Below are 21,744 nucleotides of genomic sequence, written 5' to 3'. Positions count from 1 at the left end.
GGTATTGGATGTTTCTGTACTCAAACACACCTAAAGCTTATCAGCAAGCTCTGCATAAGCCTGATAACGAACCTGCTCATTGAAAACAGGTGTATTGGAGCAGGGAAACGTCCAAAACCTGCAGGACTCCAGCCCTCTAGAACCGAGTTCGGACACCACTGCTTTACATGGTGAAAACAAATAACGCATTGTAACCTATTTTGCCTATGACTAGCATACAAACCAGGCAGATTTGTCAATTGACATTTCATCACATTTTGAAGTCAAAATAATAGTCACAAATCAAATTACAATGATCCAAAGTCCAATGCTTTTCAATGAGCGGAGATCTTCCTTCCTTCCTACAACACGCTATTATCACATGACGTGATTTTATCTGAGTAGGCTTTTCATGTTAAGAAAAAACAATAACTGCACTTGAACTATTTTCAAATTGTGTACAAAGTACTTACAATATTTGCATGAAATTCATGAAACTGCTTCATTGTTAAATGCACTTTAATTCTGCATCAAGAATTTATTTGAGTATCATGGAATTTCTATTCTACTTCCTGCAATTTGAATTTGAATTCCAATAAATTCAAATTCAAATTCAAGAATTTAATTGGAATTTATGGGTCATTCTCAATTAAAATCAGAATTTTACCCAGCCATGGCAATTTGGGGAATTGAAATACAGTAGCTCCAAAATGTGCTTAATTAACGTAAGTTTGAAGTTGGAGTGGTTTAAATCGGGCAAACAATTTGTAATTGTGTGAAATCTGAGGATATGGGGAATGTGGAAAATAGTGATCAGGATATCCTGGATTTTGTTACTAATGTTAATAATAATAATCTGTAGTTTAAAAAAATATATTTTGTTCTGATTTCCGTGCATTATCCAAAATGCACGCTCCCGCGCGGCACTGCTGCGCGTCCCCGCCACCCCGCGTCGCCATTTTGATTCGAAAAAATATGACTGAGTTTTTCCTGCTTTGCATGCTAAACTTAGCTCCGCGTTTGAACTGCGTTCGAATCAAACGCGCTCCGTCCGAAAGAACAGATATCGGGGTCATCGGTACCCGACAAGCCGCCGGCGGCCCGGTAACTGCTTCTTGGGGTGGATTTTAAAGCCACGTTTTGGACTTAACGTCGCGGGCTAACTTGAAGCTAACAGGCAGCCCCCTGCCTTCCTGTTTGAACTGTCGCAGGCTGTTCTTCAAAACAAATCACTAGACGACTACGAAGCTAATGCAGTTAGGCTAACGTGGCTAATTTGTTAGCTGGGGTGGGGGGTGGGGGGGAAGCTAGTGACTAAGGGATCGGGCTGGGGGCAGGAAAAAAAATCCTGTAACGTTCTAACGCAGACAAGAAAGAAGAAGCAGCACGCGTAGGATCTTCAAAGGTAAGTTTCTCGGGGGCGGATATAACGTGATTACTGTAGTCCGCTCGGCCACAAAGTTGAACCTAAAGTTGTGTGTGTGTGTGAATGTGTGTGTGCGGGGGAGGGCTGCTAGCACCTCTTAATATTATCCGTAGCGGCTAATTAGCTTCCGTGCTAACCTCAACGTAAAAGGAGGAACTAAAGCTGGCTAACTTGCGCCAGTAAGTTGCTACTCAAAAGCTAACGTTAGCACACACACATCCAACCGACTAACTTAGCCGAATTGTGGTCTGTTGGGTGACCCCTTAAGGGCAGTGATCGCAATCTCGGCGCCATTGTAAATCTAGTGCCAGTTCAGTAAAAGCCGTGTTATTTTTGTTGTTGCTGTATTTCGCCTTCAATTCTCGTAAATGTAAGCTGTTTTATCAAGCGGTTATGGAGTAAGAGAGAGGCCGTTTGGAGTCGGTGGAGGCCAGCGACTGCTGAGCCATGTGGTGTTACCAATAAATGAGCGTGAATTTGAGTAACTTCGGTCCCATTTCACGTCGTTTATACGTGGAAATTTTACAAATCCAGAGACCCATAGCGTCCCTTATGCCACCGTTAGGGTTCAAGTAAACAGAAATTCGACACCCCTCGGTTGTCAGTAGCCTTTGAGGCCGAGCTTTCCTTTTTGGACATTAAGCATGCTTTTCCCAACAATATTATGGACCAATTTGCATGTATGAGGTGTTAAAATGCTCTCATGCCTCATTTTACCGTGATTAATAATGTCGTTGTTTTAGTATTTACACATTACTTTAATTATACCCCAGTAGAACTATATCGTAAGCCTAATAACGTAATAACATAATAATATCGAAAAAGCAAAACAAAAAAACGGGGAAATAAACAACAAATCCATCAAGCAGGAATACTGTAGTAAATTTACCTCAATTTAAAGTGGCTCTATGGAAGAAATAGAATTTCGAATCGCTACTGCGAAAATTAAAACTGCACACTCCCTTCTTCACATACATGCTGCACACACTCGTACAAGCACAACTTTATTGACAATTCCAAACTTGCGTCACAAGTCAAAATGGCAGTCAACTTGGTGAAAGGAAGCTCTCTGCTCATGGAAAAGCATGGGATTGTTGTAAATAGATTTTTGAGGATTATTTTTATTTCAAAATGTGATGGTTTGTATGCTCGTCACAAGCAAAAACAATACACAGTTTGTTTACATTGTGTAAAGGAAACATTTGCACTGCGGAAATATCAGAAATGGCTGGATATAAGGAATTGACAAATTCATGTTCATTAACCCGCCCACCTCCTCGCACGGAATGAAAAAAATCTCCCAATTTTTCGCAACACGAAGTTAACAATATGGCACAGAGGCTGGAATTGTCAGAACCAATTTTGTTTACAGTGGTAAGAAAAGTTTTATATGGCCGTGAATGCTCTCGGCATAGTAGCGTTCACATTTCGCTAGCATGCTGTAGCTACAATAGACTAGGGCTGTAATGCTATCCAAACATCACGATACGATAATTATTACGATATTGTGGGGAGGTTGGCGATACAAAAAAGGCCACAAATGAGCTCATACAAAAAAAAATACACAATATTGTGCTTTTGTACATTACAGCAATGCATATAGACAACCTACAATCTCTAATAAGACTTAATATTGAGGCACTTGCTTGCTAATGCACGCACACATTGAGTCCACATTTCAGAAGCATATTACGTTCCCCTTCATCTGACCAATAGTGTGGATTTTAAACATAAAAGGGCCAAAACATGCCATATGAAAATCAAACTGCACAAAAAAACCAGCCACCAGAGAGTGCTAGAAGTGCACAAATGGAAATCAACCTGACTTTTATTTTAACAGTTGTGCTGCTTTTAATATCGTGACATGACGGCGACGATATACTGTGGCAGTTTTAATATCGCGATATCACGATATTGCCGTTATCGTTACATCCCTACAATAGACTATAATAGACAAGTTAACAGAAATCCGACCCCCATTCAGTTGCCAGTGCCATTTGTAGCTAAGCTTAAAGATTTTTTTTTCCCCAGCCACATTATTTATCGTCTCGTTTGTTTTCGGACTCGCGTAACTCGCCTTTCCCCACACCACTGCTGCCAAATATGTATTTATGCATTGTGCTCACAGAATAATTTTTTATATAGTCCACCAGAGTATAACTATAGATAACAATAGTACAAGAAGACACTATAAATCAACATTCGAATTTACCAAAAGTACTTCTATTTCCCTACAGTCAATAACAGAAATTGAATTACCACATCAGAAACTCAGGAATTGAGCATAATCACAGTTAATATTTTTATGAAAAACACTTGTAGGCCATAAAAGTTTGCCAACAGTAAGTGTGGCAGCAATTGAGGGGGCCTTCTTCCGACGTATTTCTATGCCAACTGTGTAAGCTAGTCAACTGCGCTCTGTTCTTAACCTTGGCATTTTGGAAGCTAGGACGGTTGTAAATGCAAAAGACCTCTCATAATGTTGTCACAGGGTCAAGCCATGACAGTCATTAATTAATCAACCTCACAGGCTTTGTTTTATGTAACATTTTATTTATACTTAGTTACTTGAATAACTATAATGATAGTTTAAAGTTGCAATATGGAACTTTTTCCCCCAAAATGACTTTACAATAAGCTTTTTATTTGACCATTTATGACTGAAATGCCTTCTAATTAGTAGATTAACACATTAGCTGTTCACAATGGGTACTCCTGCAAGCCTCTGGCCAATAGTTTTCAGACTGGATTCGGGTTAGAATTTCCCGCGCCCTGTCTGCGGATGTGACGTAATGTGCGTGGTGTGTATGTGAAGAACGGTATGTGCAGTTTCATTTTTCGTCAGCAGGTGGCAGTAGCGATTCGAAATGGAATATTCTACGTTCAGTAGCGTTAAGGTAAAAAGTAAACATCTATGAGTAACAGAGGAATAGAGCCACGCAAATCAGAAAATAAACATGTACTTAAAGGAAAAAAGTGTCTATTTACAAGACTAAAGTCATAATTTTACAACAGTAAAGTTTTGTTCTGAGCATAAATGCGCACGTTAAAATAAGGGATGGCTGATGATGCAAATCTTAAGAGGGAAGGCGACTGATGTTCTCACACTTGTGTTTACATTTGCGTGGGAATTTTGCCAATTGGCTTAGGGAGGCAATTCTGGATATTCACTCACACAATTCTCGTAGCATTGCACCATTCTCCTATTGCATAGTACGATGTAATACTCTCAAAACTTTACTCACACAACTTTTGGGGCTGTGCTTTTGTAGTATTGACATTGTGCCAGGGGAAGAAGTCAGTACAATTCTTTATCCCCGGATTTTTTTTCATTTTGTGCAAGTCCACTTGCTTGTATATGCACAACAATGCGCGTATTTACCATTGTTCCTCTTTTTCTCATCGGTCCTGTTTGCATTGCCGATTGTTGTTGCTGCGGTCGCCTCCTGCAGGTTCTATTTTGGATGTAAAAGTCCAGCTTCTGCCGTCCCAGCTCGCCGTCCACGGAGAGCACTCACAAGGTTATTATTGCACTTGTGTACTTTGTAAATGTAAGCCAGATGGACGCTGCTGCTGTTGCATGTGCAGGGGAGGGGCAAATAAGGGCAAGAAAAAGAAGGGAAAGCATTTAGTCCCCTCCATAAGTTCACAATCACCTTCTGCAATCAACTGCTAAATCGTGCGCCGTTCCCAGAGCTATTGTGTTTTGGCTCCACTTTTGAGTTGGGTTAAGTCTGTTTGCCTCCATGGTAACCTCTCAAGGAAAACAAATGTGAATGTGCACGCGTTGCACCAGCGCAACTCTTAAAAGTTGTATACAGTAATCATAGAGGCCTGTGTCATGCGCTGTTGCGTTTGATTCCAGCCGTTTAAACGCGTCTGTCGATTTCGAGATGTTTGACTGAAAGCAGTCGCCTTGCTTCAGAGTGATGAGCAGAGTATGATTTACACCAACAGCAGCAGGCTTCATTTGTCTGAAAAACCTCTTTCACACAAAGCCGTAAAGTAATCCACCATTGCGTTTTACACAGAGCCTAGCCAAGTTAATTAAACAAAATTACATCCGCGATGGCATCATGTGGTACAAAATAATTGTTAAGCTATTGTTTACAGGCAGGCTGAAAGACTGAGTGTCACACTTATGTCCTGCCTTTCTGGCTTTCCCTAGCACACAAGTGCCGGTCTGCCTCCGTCACGGCTCAAATAGTACCTCAGAAGGCAGGAAATTGCCCACTTGACATTATCCGCCAGTCAGGACTGACATTCCTAACCTGCTGAATACAAGTGAACAGGTGGATATTGGTTAACCTCAAACGTGGCCACATGCAGACTGTCTTCTGCATTGTTGTTGTTTTTATTATTATGTCGTAACCCGTGAGTGCATAAATAATGTATCTATTCAATGCATTATTATTATTATTACTGATCTTAATGTCACAGAAAGGTGACCCAGAAAAAAGTGCTGGAACAGTGAACTGTTGGATGTGCATTTAGATGTTCACAGAAGGTAGACATTTATTCGAATCCCAATGACTACTCAGCTTAACTGTGGAACTATTCAACGATGTCCTAATTTCCTTCCTAAATTCAAAACATTCATATCAAAGCAAATTATGACCCAATGGTACAGTTTCACCCATGTACAATGTCTTCTTTTGTTTGATTTCCCCCGCGCAGGTTATGGTGAGCCTCCCAGCATCCCATCTCCTAAAGAGGCCTGCGTTTTAAAAGGAGACCCATGCTGATAAATGCCAGGCCTCGCCACATTTTCAGTTGTCTGCACGAACACCAATGCCTGCCTGCCCGCGGGGGAGGTCTGATTAAAGATATCCACATTTCATTCACTGGTATGTACCTCTGTAACGGCCTCACGTGGCAGATAGAGAATGTTTTTTACAGATGGGTGATAAAGTCTGAGTACTGTATAAAGTATGTAAAGGTTCACTTGGTTTGTTAGTTTTTGGATCTCTGGTGGTGTACTTGATACTTGTACCTTTCTTTTTCCAGGGCTGTGTTGCCCACCCCGGCAGCCATCATGTTTTGGAAGTTCGACCTGCACACCACTTCCCACATCGACCAGCTGCTGGACCGGGAGGACGTGACGCTGCGCGAGCTGATGGAGGAGGATGACGTGCTGCAGGAGTGCAAGGCCCAAAACCGCCGCCTGCTGCTTTTTCTCTCCCAGGACCACTGCATGCAGGAGCTGGTCGGCCTCATCACCACAGAGCCACCTGCAGACATGGAAGAGAGGAGCCGCTTTAAGTGAGTAACACGGTTTGCTAATGTAGAAGACGAGTGATGGAAATACAGAGGATGTGTCGTCTTTACTATATCAGCATGAAATATAAATATACTGCCTGATTTAGCCGTATCTGTGACTTTTCTTGCAGTGTAATGATTCATTATGGTGCCACTTGATGCATTGACATCACTAGCCGGGTTTACGTGGAGACTTTTTTTTTAAGTCTTTCTGGTTGAAATCATTCCCAATGAAGAGCCTGCGGTCACCTGTTACATGTGACGTAATCCATTCCGATCTGCCGTTTATGTGCTCCACTCCTTTAATCAGATCAGCCCAGTTAGATCCATAGGACACGCGGAGATCGATCACATGATTTATATATCAAAGTTGCTAATTTGCCACTGACCAATTTTGTAAATTAGTTTTCGGTTCACAGCCATGTTGTAAGTGCAAGCAGTGCATATCACCAAGGAAGCCAACAAATACTAATTAAAATTGCACAAAAAAAAATGTAACTACCGTATTTTCATGACCATAAGGCGCACCTGTGTATTATAAGGCGCAGTCACAGTTACGGGTGCTATTTCTGTGTTTAACACACACATAAGGCGCACCGCACTATTGGGCGCAGGCTCGGTTAAACATACGCAAGCTCAAATCATTTTTTTTTTTTACCGTGTCGCGACCAGATATACCGCATGTAACATTAGTTCGCCGTTACTCACTTGTGGATCATGAGGTTAAAGGAGACTCAAATAGCATGACTGCTCCCCAGCCAAGTAGATTTCAAATCTGTGGGAAACACTGCGATCCATTGACAAATTGTGGCGTAACTCGCACCGTGGTGCCCCCCAGGCTTGGTAAAGCTGTGTTCGCCAGCCTCCTGGAATGACAACAAGCTCCGCGTTCATTTGCAGAACTTTATTTTTCACAGCGGCTAAAAGATGTGCACGCATTTGAGTCACAGAGATAAGGAAGGATGGTGATGCATGGGAAAAAAACAATCTGGTGTCTTTAGTATGTGTGATCTGTTAAGCTTCACTGTGTAGACTTGTTCTACTTCAAAGTGACTTTTGCGATGTCTGTTGCTGTGTGTATTGTGTTACAATAAAGCATTTAAAAAAAAAAGAAAGGAAAAAAAGGAAACGATACAGAGGGAGAGGAGGGGCTGGAGAACTCGCCACTAAGTTGACTTTTCCGTGCTCTCATGTCTGTCCTCAGTCAGGTCTGCCTTTCTTGTATATAAGCAATGTGTTGCGGGAAGTCCTCCCACACAATCAGTCAGATTTAGGACCTTAGTCCACACACAAGGCGCATCCCACTATTAGGCGCACCGTCAATTTTTGAGAAAATTCAAGACTTTAAAGTGCACCTTATAGTCGTGAAATAACCTATGACAATTACTAAGTGTTGCCTCTAAATATTCTGTTCTTCCCCTAAAGGCTTCCCAACATCGCGTGCGAGCTCCTGACCTCAGATGTGTCTATCATAAACGATAAGCTGGGCGGAGAAGAATCTCTCCTGGAGATGCTGTACCACTTCCTGGAGCAGGATCCGCCCCTCAACCCGCTGCTCGCCAGCTTCTTCAGCAAAACCATCGGCAATCTCATTGCCAGGAAAACCGAAGAGGTAGAACTGCACTTGCTTCATACTTGGGAAAAGCATAAATGCTCACATTTTGGCTTTTGTCGGTCAATCCTCCGCCCTCAGGTGATAACCTTTCTCAAGAAGAAGGAAGGCTTCATTGGTCTGGTGCTGAAACACATAGATGCATCTGCTATGATGGACTTGCTGCTTCGCCTCATCAGTTGTGTGGAGCCTGCCCCCTTGAGACAAGAGGTCCTTCATGTAAGCGCTTCAGAATTACGTGCTGTAAAAACAACAACAACCCATAATTGATTGCTTGAAATAATTAATGAACTATAATCTGCAACATATAGTGGGGGAAGCACTCTATCCTTAAATACCCAACACATTCTTATGTTCCTTAAGTGGCTGAATGAAGAGAAGCTCGTTCAAAGACTCATCGAGCTTATCCATACTGGTAAAGATGAGGAGGTAAGTCCTGCCTAATCGAGCCTAATGTGATGGTACCTTGCATATATTTTCTGAATGCCTGGTTTCCTTCCCCATTGTCAGAGACAATCAAACGCGTCCCAAACACTTTGTGACATAATTCGCCTTAGCCGAGACCAGGCCAATCAGATGCAGGAGAACATGGAGGCTGACCCACTATTGGCTGTGCTGGAGTCGTAAGTCACTCGTATTCTAGATTGATTAAATAATTATCCATGTATTGTTTCTTCGGTGAACAAAATGTCTTCTTTCAGACAAGAAACTGTAGCGGGACTCCTCAAGAACATGTTTGAGGGCGAGAGGAACGAGGCTTCTATCGTTAACGGAACTCAAGTGCTACTTACCTTACTGGAGACCAGGAGGTCTGGGTGAGTGTGTATCTATTACCCTCTATGAGATTTTTCTAATATAAAAATTTAAGTTAAGTAGAGTTTGGGAAAGACTGAATTGGAAATGGGTAAACTCTGGTGGCAATATAGGGGTAAAATTTACATTTTACAATCAATTTAAAAGGGTTCCCAGGTGTCTTAGTAAAATGTCTCTGATAATCTTACATAAAAAATACATGATGACCTACATTGTCTCCTCCTTCACCCCAGGTTGGAAGGGCTGATGGATCTGTATTCTCAGGGTTATGAAAGGTCTTACACTGTCAACAGCAGTATTTTAAATGCCATCGAGTCCCATTTAAAGGATTTCCAGCAGCTTCTTCTGGATCCCCCAAAGGTAACAATACAGTTGGTGACAATTTAATGTGCAATCAGCCCTGTGTATTCGGATATGCTCCCAATCAACCAACAATACGATGTAGACCTCCCCCACAATACATGCGATTGACACCACCCACACCTTTTAACCACATTAAAACTTGTTAAAAAAAAAACGAGAATGAAAATGACTAAGTATCGAATACCATAAATTCACAAGTGCCTCATCTCACTTCAACGTAGGTCCTTGGCATGAAGATGGCACAAAATAGCAATAAAGCAGTACTTTTGTCAAAATGAAGCTCTTCAACTCACTTCAACATAGTTCCTTGTTGCCGCAGGATAGCACCAAATCAAAGTATTACTCTAGCATGAGCACCAAAACAATTTTTAGCGATGAACAGAGAATTGATTTTCATGATTTAAAAACTTTGCGAATCCTGACTTGCAAATTGCCAGGTTGACTGCATTCCTAAGCTCTTGTTCACACTGTTCTGCAATAAAAATGAAGGTATGCTTCCTTCAAATTGTTTACTCCCAGTTAAGGTTTACTGTAAAACTGACACATAAAACAAAAGGAAAATAAACAGTGGTATGTTTCAGCACAGTGTGGTACTTTACAGAATACACGACTCTAGTACGAGACTTGTCTGTATACTGTAACAAGTCATAAACCCACAATGTAGCAGGGGCACCAGCAATGAACTATTATACAACTGGTTTGGTGTGTATTTAAACTTCATCACATGGTCTACCAATTGTTGTAACATACCCACCAATAAGTAGAGGACAATATAACAAACTAAACAAAGCTTGCATTCGTGGATTTTAAATACTTTGGCAATCACTTGGGCAACATGTTCAATTCCGTCCGCAGCATCCATGAAAGGACTTTTATCTATGATCCTCTTCCCTCTGCAGAAAGGTGCAATACTGACCACCGTTGGCGTTCTAGATCAGCCACTGGGGAACGCCCGCCTTCACGTGGCCCGACTGGTGGCTGCCCTCCTGCAGACCACTTCTCCCAGTATCTGCCAGGAGCTCTGCGACCTTGGCACCATGAACCTCTTACTGGTAGGCCGGACCACAATTCAGACACAAGCGTTGCACGATACTAAGTTGTCTTTGTCCCGCTGCGCAGGATCTGTTCTTCAAATACTCGTGGAATAACTTTTTGCACTTCCAAGTGGAGCTCTGCGTGGCGGCCATCTTGAACCACCCTTCTTCAGAGGAGCGGGCTAATCCAGGCCTCCAGAACCACAACGGGCAGCAGGTGGCTCCGGCCGCCGAAACTCATGTCGAGGTGGTTGAGTCGGACGGGACCAGTGACGCACAGACCTCCCTCCACAATACACTTGTGGCACATGTAAGTACAGCTAGATGGCATCACTGTGTTGTTGGTAGGGGTGGGCGATAATCATCGTCATTCATATTATCGTCAACTTATTGAGTTTTAATACTATTTCTAATTGGGGAAATAAACGGCTCAATTGATTGGCTGAAAAGTAGGAGGAAGTGATAAAAGTTTTCATTTGGCGAATCAGCGTGCATAGACGGAAGAGGAGGAAGTGATACATCTTCATTCTTCAAATCAGCGGGCAGGATTCAGTCACGTGACTCGGTGGCGCCAGCCGTGAGGAAGACGGGAGAAGTGTTGAAAAGTGACAACATGGAATCAAAGTCTCGCGTTAGTGACTAATAAACCTGGCAAGCCTTAAGTCCAGGTCCCTAGCCTGGAAATTATTTGGGGTTGACAAGACCAAAATAACATCGTAACGTGTGCCGAAAAACGCTCGCCGTGAAATGCACTTCTGTTCCAACACGGACCATATGGAGGATTACGTGCCTTTGAGACTCCACAAGTACGACTACCGCTAAAGATAAGAGAAGTAATGCAGCCGAACACAATCAGAAAAGCCTCATTGCATTGAGCTAACGCACACTGTAATTGACAAAACAAGTAAACATAGTAATAATAATGCATTGGATTCATTTAGCGCTTTTCTATCTAATCAGATACTCCAAGTTGCTCCACAGTGGCTGCATTGTTCGTGCGCTCACACATTCAATCTGTGGTGGCGGTAAGCGGGGATCGAACAGCCGGCCTGCTGGTTACTGAACGGCCGTCTCTACACCCTGAGCCACGGCCGCCACAACTGGTTATTGCCTAAACATTGGCAATGCCTCACAAACGCCGCCGTTATGCAAGCGAGTAAAAGTTGACTGGATGTTCCAATCCATTTTGGTTTAATATTTTTGCACGCTTGTACTCCGCATCATAGCTACATTTGCGACTATATCACGTGTATTATGTGCAGGACAACTTAAGAAATTGCCTGTCAAAAGATCGCTGGCTGCATTTGTTGTCATTACAATATATGCAGGATGCTGGCTGTTTCTTACTATTATATATTATATATATTCATTCCATCACCGTCAAATCAACATATAGAAGAAAATATAGATACCCATTCTGACTGCTGTGGTAAAGAGCTTTTGTCGCTGGTCTATCACTTTCTGCCACCCAAAAATACACTTGCGCTCATTGTTTACATGTTATATTTCACCTTCATTCTTTTGTCAAATGTGCAGCTTTTCCAGAAGTGTCGATTGGTACAAAAGATACTTGATGCCTGGGAGGAGAACGATAAAATACAGTGAGTGCGTTTTTACTGTGCAACAATCTGTTCATCCGGTTAATTTATGAAAACTCCACAAGTTGAAATAATGAGGCTGTTGCTTCCACAGGGCTGAGGGTGGCACCAGGAGAGGCAACATGGGTCACCTGACCAGAATTTCCAACATGGTGGTCCAGAACCTGGAAAAGGGACCAGTACAGGCCCAGATCGCAGATCTCATCAAAGGTGGTAAACAAGGAATATTGACGATTCAGCCACCTTTTATACGGAACATTTTAAATAAGAGTTCAGTCATTATTAGCTAAGTTTGTTATGATACAGAGCTGCCAGAGGACTGCAGAGGTCGCTGGGAGAGCTTTGTGGACGAGACGCTGAGAGAAACAAACAGAAGGAACACGGTAGAGCTGGTAAGAAGTCATTTTATGGTGCTGTTTTTTTCTGTGCTTTCCTAAGGGCACATTGCTGGAGGGAGACGATAACTACAATTTACACGAATGCTTGGTGATTGTAAACTGACGGAGCAGGTACTCGGTAGTATGTACCTAAGCATAAACAAAGGAATTCAAACTTGAGGCTCACTGAACACTGCGTAAGCCTTGCGGGCTAATACAATGTCATAATACCTTTAATATGCAATGGTGCCTAACCAAGAGGGCTTTGTTGTTTGTAAGATTCCCTGGTTCTATGTACTTAAGTGTAACACGATTTTGTTCATTACAGTTAGTGTAATTAGAATTGTGAAAGCTTATGCTTATTTGAAATTTATGTCAAATATATTTTGGAGAACTTGAATGTAATTGAAAAAAACATTGTATCATTGTCTTTTCATTCATAAATTATTAATATGAAATTTCTATCCTGATTTCTCTATCTTTCTATCAATTCTTATTGGTAGGATGTACCATAGGAAATTGGGAACTTGTTTTTTGTTATTCTAATAAAAAAGTAATTCAAATTTGCAATACGTTTTTCTTAAAATGCTTAGATTCTTTTTTAAATAACGCACATTCTACCATGTCCTATTCCCATGGACTCCCTTAAAAGCATTTGCTAATTCTTCAACTTCACTTTGATTTCAGTTTTTTTTAAATCAAAGTCTAAAATGTTAAGTGGCTGAATGCAGAAAATTGAATTATGAATCGCTACTACCACCTGTGGCAGAAAAATGAAACTGCACACACCCTTCTTCATGTACACCATGCACACACGACTTTGCATCTGCAGGCATAGGGCGGGATATTCAAACCCGAATCCAGTCTGAAAACTACTGGCCAGGGCCTTGCAGGAGTACCCATTGTGAACAGCTATTCTACTAATTGGAAGATGTTGTTGATGATGTCAACTAAAAAGGCTATTGTAAAGATATTTTTTGGCAAAAGAGCAGCTTTAATATTTTATCAATTTTAAATATACACAGAATGTTTAAAAACAGGTTGTTTTTTTACAACCATACAAGGCAACGACAAAATTAACTGTTATTAGGTCGATTTTGTTGTCAGCAATAGTTTAGTGCATGAAGCTTTTTTTGTGTGCTCTGTGTTCTACAGGTGAGTACGCACAACATGCACTCGTCCAGTGAGGATGACGACATGGAGAGCCCCTTCCCCAATGACCTGTCCCTCCAACAGGTAGGGTACACACACTCCAACACCGAAACGTGGTAGCAAATAGACGAGAATCAACGCAGTGGCGTCACCCTAAAAGGTGTCCCCCTGAACTTCCCAGGCTTTCTCTGACTATCAGATCCAGCAGATGACAGCCAACTTTGTGGATCAGTTTGGGTTCAATGACGAAGAGTTCAGTGAACACGATGAAAATATTAAGTGAGTTGGAACAATAAAGTCTAACCTTTTGGATATTGTGTTAACTGTCATTGTATTGTAACACAATTTTTTTTTCCTGTTTTTCTCAGCGCCACATTTGACAGAATTGCAGAAATAAACTTCAATTTAGATTCTGATGATAACAGTGTAAGTATTCTACAAGTGTCTAAGTAGGGTTCTAAAAGGGTTGAAAGTTCCTGGTAAATTTCCATGTGAAGTATTTGGGAATGAGGATTCGGATAGTCAGGATTATGCTAAAATATATTTTCCCAGCTACAGTATAATTGTATAGTAAGTTTCCTATTCAGAGACAACCTTTGCTTCTTCTTTTTTTTATGGCACGCAAACATGCAAATGGCTCTGTTTATTGTTGTGTTGACTTGTAACACAGGCCAATGCAGCTGCTTTCGAGGCCTGTTGTAAAGAGAGGATACATCAGTTTGATGATGGTGATGAGGAAGAGGACATTTGGGAGGAAAAGGAGATCAACTATGCAACACAAGCTAAATCCAGAAGAAGGTAAAAAAAATTCTTGACAAAAAATTGCAGTCCCACAAGTTCCATTTTAAGCTCACCATGGTGCCCCATTACCAGGTTTGCCCCCATAACATCAGAAGGAAGCTCCCGGAGCAGTTTGGAAAATGGCGGACAGGAGCAAGACTGCGGCTCGGAATCCGACGAGGAGGAAGACTTTGAGCAGAACACATCAGACACAGGTGAGGCGGAAGGATGAAGGTCTATGAGATAACACATTTGGTTAATCAAACATAATTAACATAATTCCAAAACATTTGAGAGCTTACACCTGTAGCTTTATTATTATTATAAACATTTCATATAATATTTTTTTTTAAAAATCAACAAACTTCACACAGAAATCCAATAAAACACAATATAATGTGTGAATAATAGACTTCTCACACATTATTTTTATATATTGTTTGTTTTATTTTATATCCGTGTGTGAAGTTTAATTAAAACAAATATTTAAAAATGTGTGCGCCCCATGCAGAGAAAAAGTTTTCACCTTTTGTGTAGTCACATGAGACCACTGACATTTTTTGCCCTAGACGGTCACGGAGTGTGTTGGCTTATATATATCACTGTAAAAATTGGTTTCAATACTGAAGTGTGCGCGGAGTTCTTCAGTGAAAATGTAACAACAGTGGAACATCTGGGGGTGCGCCGTTGTAATAACCTCGGGGAATGAATGAATGAATGAAAAATGTATTCGGTTAATTGGCAAATTAAAAATTCTACATGGTCAAAAAACAAATTCCATACAAAAGGTGTAGGCAGAAGCAAAGACTTTTCACTTCTGTGCCTACCCCTCTAACACTACAAAATCGAAGAAATAATGAATAATTCATTAATTGTACATTTTATATAGCACCAAATCAAGACAAGTTACCACAAGGCTTTCCACGGCAAGGTCTATTCTTGCACGTACACGGAATCGAGTGGTGATTAGTCGTCTTCCACCTTAACTTAAGAGAGGATTAGCGGTTTCTCAAATACGTCCCATACAGTCGTGTTCAAGGTGGTCAAAGTTGTTTTGTTTTCCGCATCCTGTCTTCAGGTCCAGGCTGGACCGCAAATTTCAGGGACTCTGATGGGATCACGGCATCCCAGACTCCATCAGGGTGGGATGCGCTTCCCGCGGGCGTTAGAAACGAGAGCCAAGAAACGGGCTGGGCCAATTTCACTGCGTTTCAGCCATTCTCGAGGTATGCCTGGTCAATGCGCATCTCTTGAACTTGGAAATTTAGGGATGGTCGATATTGACCAAAAATCACATTTCCAATTCTAATCAATCATCTAAATTGTTGTTTCCTCCCCTCCAGCACAGAGACGGAGCCCAGGTGCAGCTCCCCCGTGGATGCTGGAGGCAGTGATGCAGATAAACAAGCCAAACAAAACCACGAGAAGGGCGGTGAGTTCAGCTGGCACTAGCAGTCTATCATTTCATTTCACACAACTCATTTCCGTTTCCCGTGTGTGAGTAGACGCTGTCGCCTCGCCCTGCGTGGGGCCTTCGGGGGACGTGAAGACGACGACTCCTGCTGCCTTGGACGGAAACTCGCCTGGCGGGTCCGACGGCGAGGAAATCGCCGCTGCCTCAACAGCAACCATCGTCTCAAAACCAGCCGCCGCACCAGACAGCAAGACAGCCGACCTCTCAAGGTTCAAAGTCCCCTTCTGTATGAAGAGCTTTTTATGTGTGTGTGTGTGTAACCAACTATAATTGAACCAAAAAGTACCACATCGAGGTAAATATAGGCTGAACTCCGAGTGCAAATTACTGGGCGCTTCTCTACAGCTTGAGCTTAAATACAACTTTGTATGTTGACGGAGGACTTTTCCACCAGTACTGATATTTCTACCAGTGCCTCAAAGGCAAAAATGGTTAATAAGGGTGCGTGGTGAATTAACTCTGACGCTGAAACTCTGTTGTGCATGTGTGCAGCCAGGAGAGTCCTGTGTCCCTGGAGAAACTCTCACTGTCAGATCCTCCTGAATCCTCGGAACAGCAGCAACCTCCTGAGGAATCGCTTGTAACCACACAGACTGACAGGAAGTAAGTTCTCACCCTGCCAATGTCAAGTTGCACTCCAGTAATAGGGGTGTCAAAACTATGGCCTCTCTAAAATCCTAAGCTAGTTGCCTTATCACCTTAAACAGAAATCTTTGTTGTAACAGTTTTTGAGAGTCTTTTTTTTGTGTGGATTCCCACTATTCGCGGCAAATAACGGGGGCTCACTGCAAAAACTAGGGCCTGATTCATATGGATTTTTTTATGCTGTTGTCAATTCCATTTTTTGTCAGAATATAATTCTGATGACTGATTAATTGGCAGCTTAATTAATAAAAATGTATAACAAATAAAATAACTTCTTATTGGTCCTTCTGGCATGTTGCAGCCCGTGTTGAAATTTTCTCCATCCTACAGCCTCTGACAAAATGAATGTGTGGCCTGTAAGCACCGTTGGCCACGGTGAACTATATATGTACAAAAAAGCTATTTTATATTCCATCAGTAAATGGCAGCAGACCCTTGACCGTGCTCTCCATCTGTTCGGAAAAAAAGTTCAGAGCGCGCTCTGCCTCTCATAACACACCACTCTTAGAATCGTGTTTGGCATGAAGAGTGAATTTTTGAATGCACCTTTCGCTGCATGACCTTTGTTTGACCCTTTCCAGCCCATTTCTAAAATAGATGACATGGAGGGATGTGGCTTCCAGGACAAGTGGAAATTGGCTTCTTTTTTTTAATAAATTGAAATACAAAACATTGCCTATTTTGCCAAGAGAACTGTGGTGGTGTTTAAGGAATTTGATTTCAAGAGGCACTACCAGATGAAACAAACTACAGCAAAGTGACCGCAACAAATGGTGTGAAAAATTCAAGTCTCCATCACATTTTCATCTTCCGCACATTTTTACCTCACCAAATCTGGTCCTCTGCAAAACGTTTCGACACGCCTGCTCGATGCTTCCAACAATAAAGAATGAATTAATAAATATTTATAAATGAATTACAGGCAGAACATTTGACTGTATTCGAACACTGGCACTGCATGGTGTAAAATTCAGTTTTTTTGGTCTTGTTAAATCCGATCTTTGTATGCACTCGTTCACATTACAAAAACAAATGCAACTTGTAATGTGAACGGAACGCGACATGCACGAGCACGAAACACGAAGCACAACGTTGAGTGACGTGCACCCAAAAAAATAAAAAATGTCACGTGGCACAGTGTTTATGGAAGTAAATATGGTCTTGTGTATAGTGGCTCATTTCAGAATGACAGGAAGAATTGGAGGTCAACTTATTTTTTAATTAAGTCATTATGAATCCCCCACATGGCTCCCCGCCTTCTAAACACTCAGACTCAATAAATGTAACTTTAAAAACGCAAAATTTAGAATAAACACTGAGCTGCTGAATATAGGCTGCTTTCATAAATTAATGGTCGATTTTATTTTAAAATGAATCAATAAAGCAAATATCAGCCAATTAATCGACCGGGCCCAAATTTATAGTGTATATTTCTAATCTTAAGACTTGATGGCTTCCCATTTATACAGTCGATTGAATCGTGCGAGAAATAGCGAAACCTCATTCTGGTGCACTTGTAGGTTACCAGCAACCAGAGGCTGGTAGGAGTGGTCTTATCTTGTTCTAAACTGCTTCCCTGTGCACCCCAGAGAGGAGACACCAGTGCCCCAAGAAGTGGCCGTTAACGGGCCGGTGTGAGCGCAGACGGGAGCGACGGGGATCCCAACAGCAAACTTGTAAGCCTCCTCCCAGAGTGACTCCTTTCAAAATAAACCTCAGTGCAACTCCAGTGTTTTTACTGAATCACTCTGCCAAGCTATTGGACCTGGACACTGCCAATCGACACCAGTAACGAGGCGGTGGAACATGTACAAAAAAAGAAAAATTATATATATATATATATATATAAATATAAATATATATATATATAAAACAGAAAAAGGAGGACAAAAACAGAACAGCGTGTAGATCTTCAAAGCCCCCCCCATGTTGCACATGAATACGTGCGGTTTTAATGTAGCAGCAATGTTTTACGGGGGTAACGACAACATCATAATTTTTTTTTAATGTCCGGAACGATTTCTCTCTTACTGGTTGAACCCGACAGTTGTTAGGCTTTTACGTTGTCGCACCATGTCGGGATAGCACAGGTGACTTTTTTCTGTCTTTTTTTTTTTGTTTTGTTTTTGAATGCGCCTCAATAACAATAAGCCTGTATTTTCTTTTTTTTTGTTTTGTTTTTGACAAAGCACTTGTTCAGCAATTCCCTGACTGTTCTAGCACAATATCAGTGTTTCACCTTCAGCTCTTGTAGATTTCTTTCCACTCAATTGCATCTCATTTTCGCTCTCTTCCAGGATTTGTGGGTTTCTATTTGGATTTGTTTTCTTTCTGGTTGCCGTTAAAAGAACCTTCTTCACCGGATGTCGGAATGTGTCATGAGGATGAGGAGGAGGGTCAATGAACAGAGCTGTAATAGTATTACTGTCTTTAGCTCATGTGCAATAATGTCAATTAGTCATTTTTAATTTAAATTCAACCTATTTTAGGAGATGAAATCAAGTTAGCAGTCGTTTGGTGTAGTTTTGCTTCAAATTAATTATTTTTAGTTTTGTTTTATTTAGTGCATGTGTAAGCGACCTTGCGAGTGAGCTCAGACCTTCTGATTGTATTGATGTTAACCTCCTCCCTCTTTTTATTTTATTTTTTTCAATCAACCAAACGTTAGCTATCTAATACACAATTGCTCATCTATATTTACAGGTCATTTTACAAGCAATCTTATGCCTTGTCTACACGTAGCCGGGCTTTTTTTTTTCTTTTTCTTTTTTTTTTAAATAACCAAATATGCATCCACCCTAAAATCGCCTTAAGTGTGTTTTTAAGCACATTTAGCGTCTAGACGGCAGTAGTTAGCCAAATGCTGTCCAATTATATGGAACGTCCATCTACAGCCATCACTTCCAGAGTCATTCCTTTATACTTTCTACCACAACGTCACTGGCATCGAAACAAACCTTGTTGACTTTGTCCAACATGGAGTCGTGTGATGTTGCTGCTTGAGGTATGTATATGATAAAGGTGTGTAGAGTGATGACGCAAATACTGAGATATCTGCAAATTCCCACTTTGGCCGGACTTTGTGGAAACCTTTAAATGGGGGGGGGGGGGGGGGAATCTCTGGATGTGTGGATGACGGGACAAACTGCAGAAAAATATCTCCCGTTTGTAAACTACCCAGCTATGTGTAGACAAGGACTCTTTCTCTCCTCTAAGCACACAGGTTATGAGTGGCATCTGGAAGGTGTTGTTGTTTTTCCCTCTTGCTCCCGTTTAATGTTAATTTTATTTGATCTCGAGCTGCAGGTTTGAGGAAAAAACGAGGGCAGGTGCTGGGTTCAAGCAGAGCTCCGGGCCTCTTGGTGTACTTACTTTAAAAAAAAAAAAATCACTTGACAGTGATCAGGTTCTATGATTCATTGTTCAAACAAATTAAAAGTGTCTGGTTGACCACGTTAATACCAAAGCGATGACTGTGTCTGTCTTGTTATTGGGGCAGTTTGGGGTTCACTTGGTTGCTTAAAGTTGATTGGCAGAAGGAAAGTGGCCATAAGTGTCAAAGTTAATCCTTGAGAATGAAAACATGTGTATACAGTACTGTATTTTGTGAAGAGAACCACATCAAATAAAATACTTTATTCTCACATGCAATGCAGCAGCTAAGTAGAATTGGAGTCCATATAAAATGATTTTATTTGCACTTTGATGTATGTTGAGATTGTAAGGGAAATCGGTCCAACTATTCAATAATGGTTAACTATTAAATTAGTAATCAATTGACTCATTAATTGAGAGACTCACACTTAATATTTAAATTAATTCAAAGTCATGTCTACGGTGCACCACAACTATTTTTTTTGATAATTTTATCAGGATAACAGAAAAGAACCTCGTCGAATCAGTCAAACGAAGATTGTACCCTTTTTACAATTTTGTGAGTTATTTGTTCAGTTTAGAGCAGGGGTGGCCAAGTCCGGTCCTCTAGAGCCATAATCCAGCCTGTTTTCCACGTCTCCCTCCTTCACCGCATCTGAATAATGATCAGCTCGTCAGCAAGCTTTGCAGAAGCCTGATAATCCTGATCATGAATCAGGTGTGTTAGTGGAGAGAAACATGGATAACAGGCTATAGAGCGGCTTTTGCGGACTGAACTTGGTCACCCCTGGCTTGTAGGTTAATATAAATGGATAAAACACACACACAGTACACAATCAGGTTTTGATTTTGTGCACGTTTATTTTCGAAGCTATTTGGGAAGATCTACTTGGAACTTAAAAGACGCTACGCTAAGGCTAAATTAAAATAATAAATAAAGCTGACCAAATAATACTTTGACACCAATGCAACAGCCTTGGCGGGTTTTACTTTGAAGTCTGCCAGCATGGTGGCATGAACGCCAGCTTGACTACTTCCCTTTGACATTTTGGTTTGCATTATCAACGTTTTTATTGAAATGACATATTTTCTACCACCATTATCATAATGCCACCGCGAAGGTATATATTAAATTACGAATTTAGGGCGCGAAGAAACCGTAAATTAATTACGCCGTCATTGCACGATACGGTACATATCCCGGGTGTTGGTGGCTAGTAGCTAACTGTTAGCATTAGCATCGCGTGCCTAGCTACCTTTGACAGCTGTTGGCTTGGCACGCTCGCTTTTCTTGTTGTGGACCTATGCTACTTTATAATCCACTCTCCCTGTTTAAACGAAGGGAATGTGTCTTATATTGCACTTAAAATGGTGTTACCGAGACTAAAGTCACTGGTAACACATTGCAAACACGGCAATCTGTTGCACCTAAGGTTGCCAACTCCCTGAAATATAAATAAACGGACACCTCATCGACAAGGACGGCCGACCTGATTGCCTTCACCTTGTTGGCGTGATTTTTTTTAGCTTATTATCTTTTTTGTAGGTGAAACAATTTTTTGACTATCTACACCTGCGTTGAATAAGATGCATATTTTGGAATGATATAAACACATGGAAAAAGTTAATATCCAGAAATTTACTCGAATAAAAACTATCCATTTTCTGAACCGCTTATTCCTCATCAAAATAAATATCTCTCAAACAGGAACCTTTCCTGCTTAACTGTATACATGAATATAAAACAATAAATAATAAGCAGAACATTTATCCTGTAATTTAAGAACAGCTCAATGCCATTGTGCCACATTGTGTGGAGACAGCCTATTTGACTATTTACAGGTGCTCGTCAAAAAA

At 41.2% G+C, this 21,744-nt stretch overlaps 1 protein-coding gene across 4 annotated transcripts; it reads left to right on the top strand.

Annotated features, from left to right (window-relative positions):
* Window positions 1-918: 918 nt before the first annotated feature.
* On the top strand, window positions 919-19,978 carry ppp6r2a (protein phosphatase 6, regulatory subunit 2a). Of its 4 annotated transcripts, none has more exons than XM_086059514.1 (25): window positions 919-1,384; window positions 4,858-4,926; window positions 6,083-6,252; window positions 6,413-6,667; window positions 8,090-8,276; window positions 8,358-8,495; window positions 8,640-8,705; window positions 8,787-8,899; window positions 8,978-9,091; window positions 9,323-9,449; window positions 10,352-10,504; window positions 10,572-10,796; window positions 12,023-12,087; window positions 12,179-12,294; window positions 12,391-12,476; window positions 13,617-13,697; window positions 13,795-13,892; window positions 13,982-14,039; window positions 14,284-14,411; window positions 14,487-14,608; window positions 15,472-15,619; window positions 15,737-15,825; window positions 15,899-16,076; window positions 16,360-16,470; window positions 18,102-19,978. In XM_086059514.1, the coding sequence occupies exons 4-25, from the start codon at window positions 6,441-6,443 to the stop codon at window positions 18,148-18,150; spliced, it is 2,679 nt and encodes an 892-aa protein (XP_085915640.1). In that variant the 5' UTR covers window positions 919-1,384; window positions 4,858-4,926; window positions 6,083-6,252; window positions 6,413-6,440; the 3' UTR covers window positions 18,151-19,978. The 4 variants fall into 4 exon arrangements, with proteins under 4 accessions (XP_085915640.1, XP_085915639.1, XP_085915641.1 ...); XM_086059513.1 differs by having other exon boundaries at window positions 12,179-12,297; XM_086059515.1 differs by having other exon boundaries at window positions 12,179-12,297; window positions 12,376-12,476; window positions 13,813-13,892.
* The last annotated feature ends 1,766 nt before the right edge of the window (window positions 19,979-21,744 follow it).

The sequence above is a fragment of the Leptonotus elevatus genome, chromosome 17 (assembly GCF_054856555.1).
Source record: "Leptonotus elevatus isolate MCC_2025b chromosome 17, RoL_Lele_1.0, whole genome shotgun sequence".
Classification (NCBI taxonomy): Eukaryota; Metazoa; Chordata; class Actinopteri; order Syngnathiformes; family Syngnathidae; genus Leptonotus; species Leptonotus elevatus.
This window is presented reverse-complemented; position numbering and strand designations above follow the sequence as displayed.

Coding starts and splice junctions, on each gene's coding strand:
- ppp6r2a (XM_086059512.1), top strand. CDS start 6,441: ATGTTTTGGAAGTTCGACCTGCACACCACTTCCCACATCGACCAGCTG. Junction 12,477..13,616: donor GAAGGAACACGGTAGAGCTG/GTAAGAAGTCAT, acceptor TGTGTTCTACAG/GTGAGTACGCACAACATGCA. Junction 15,620..15,736: donor GCGTTTCAGCCATTCTCGAG/GTATGCCTGGTC, acceptor CCTCCCCTCCAG/CACAGAGACGGAGCCCAGGT.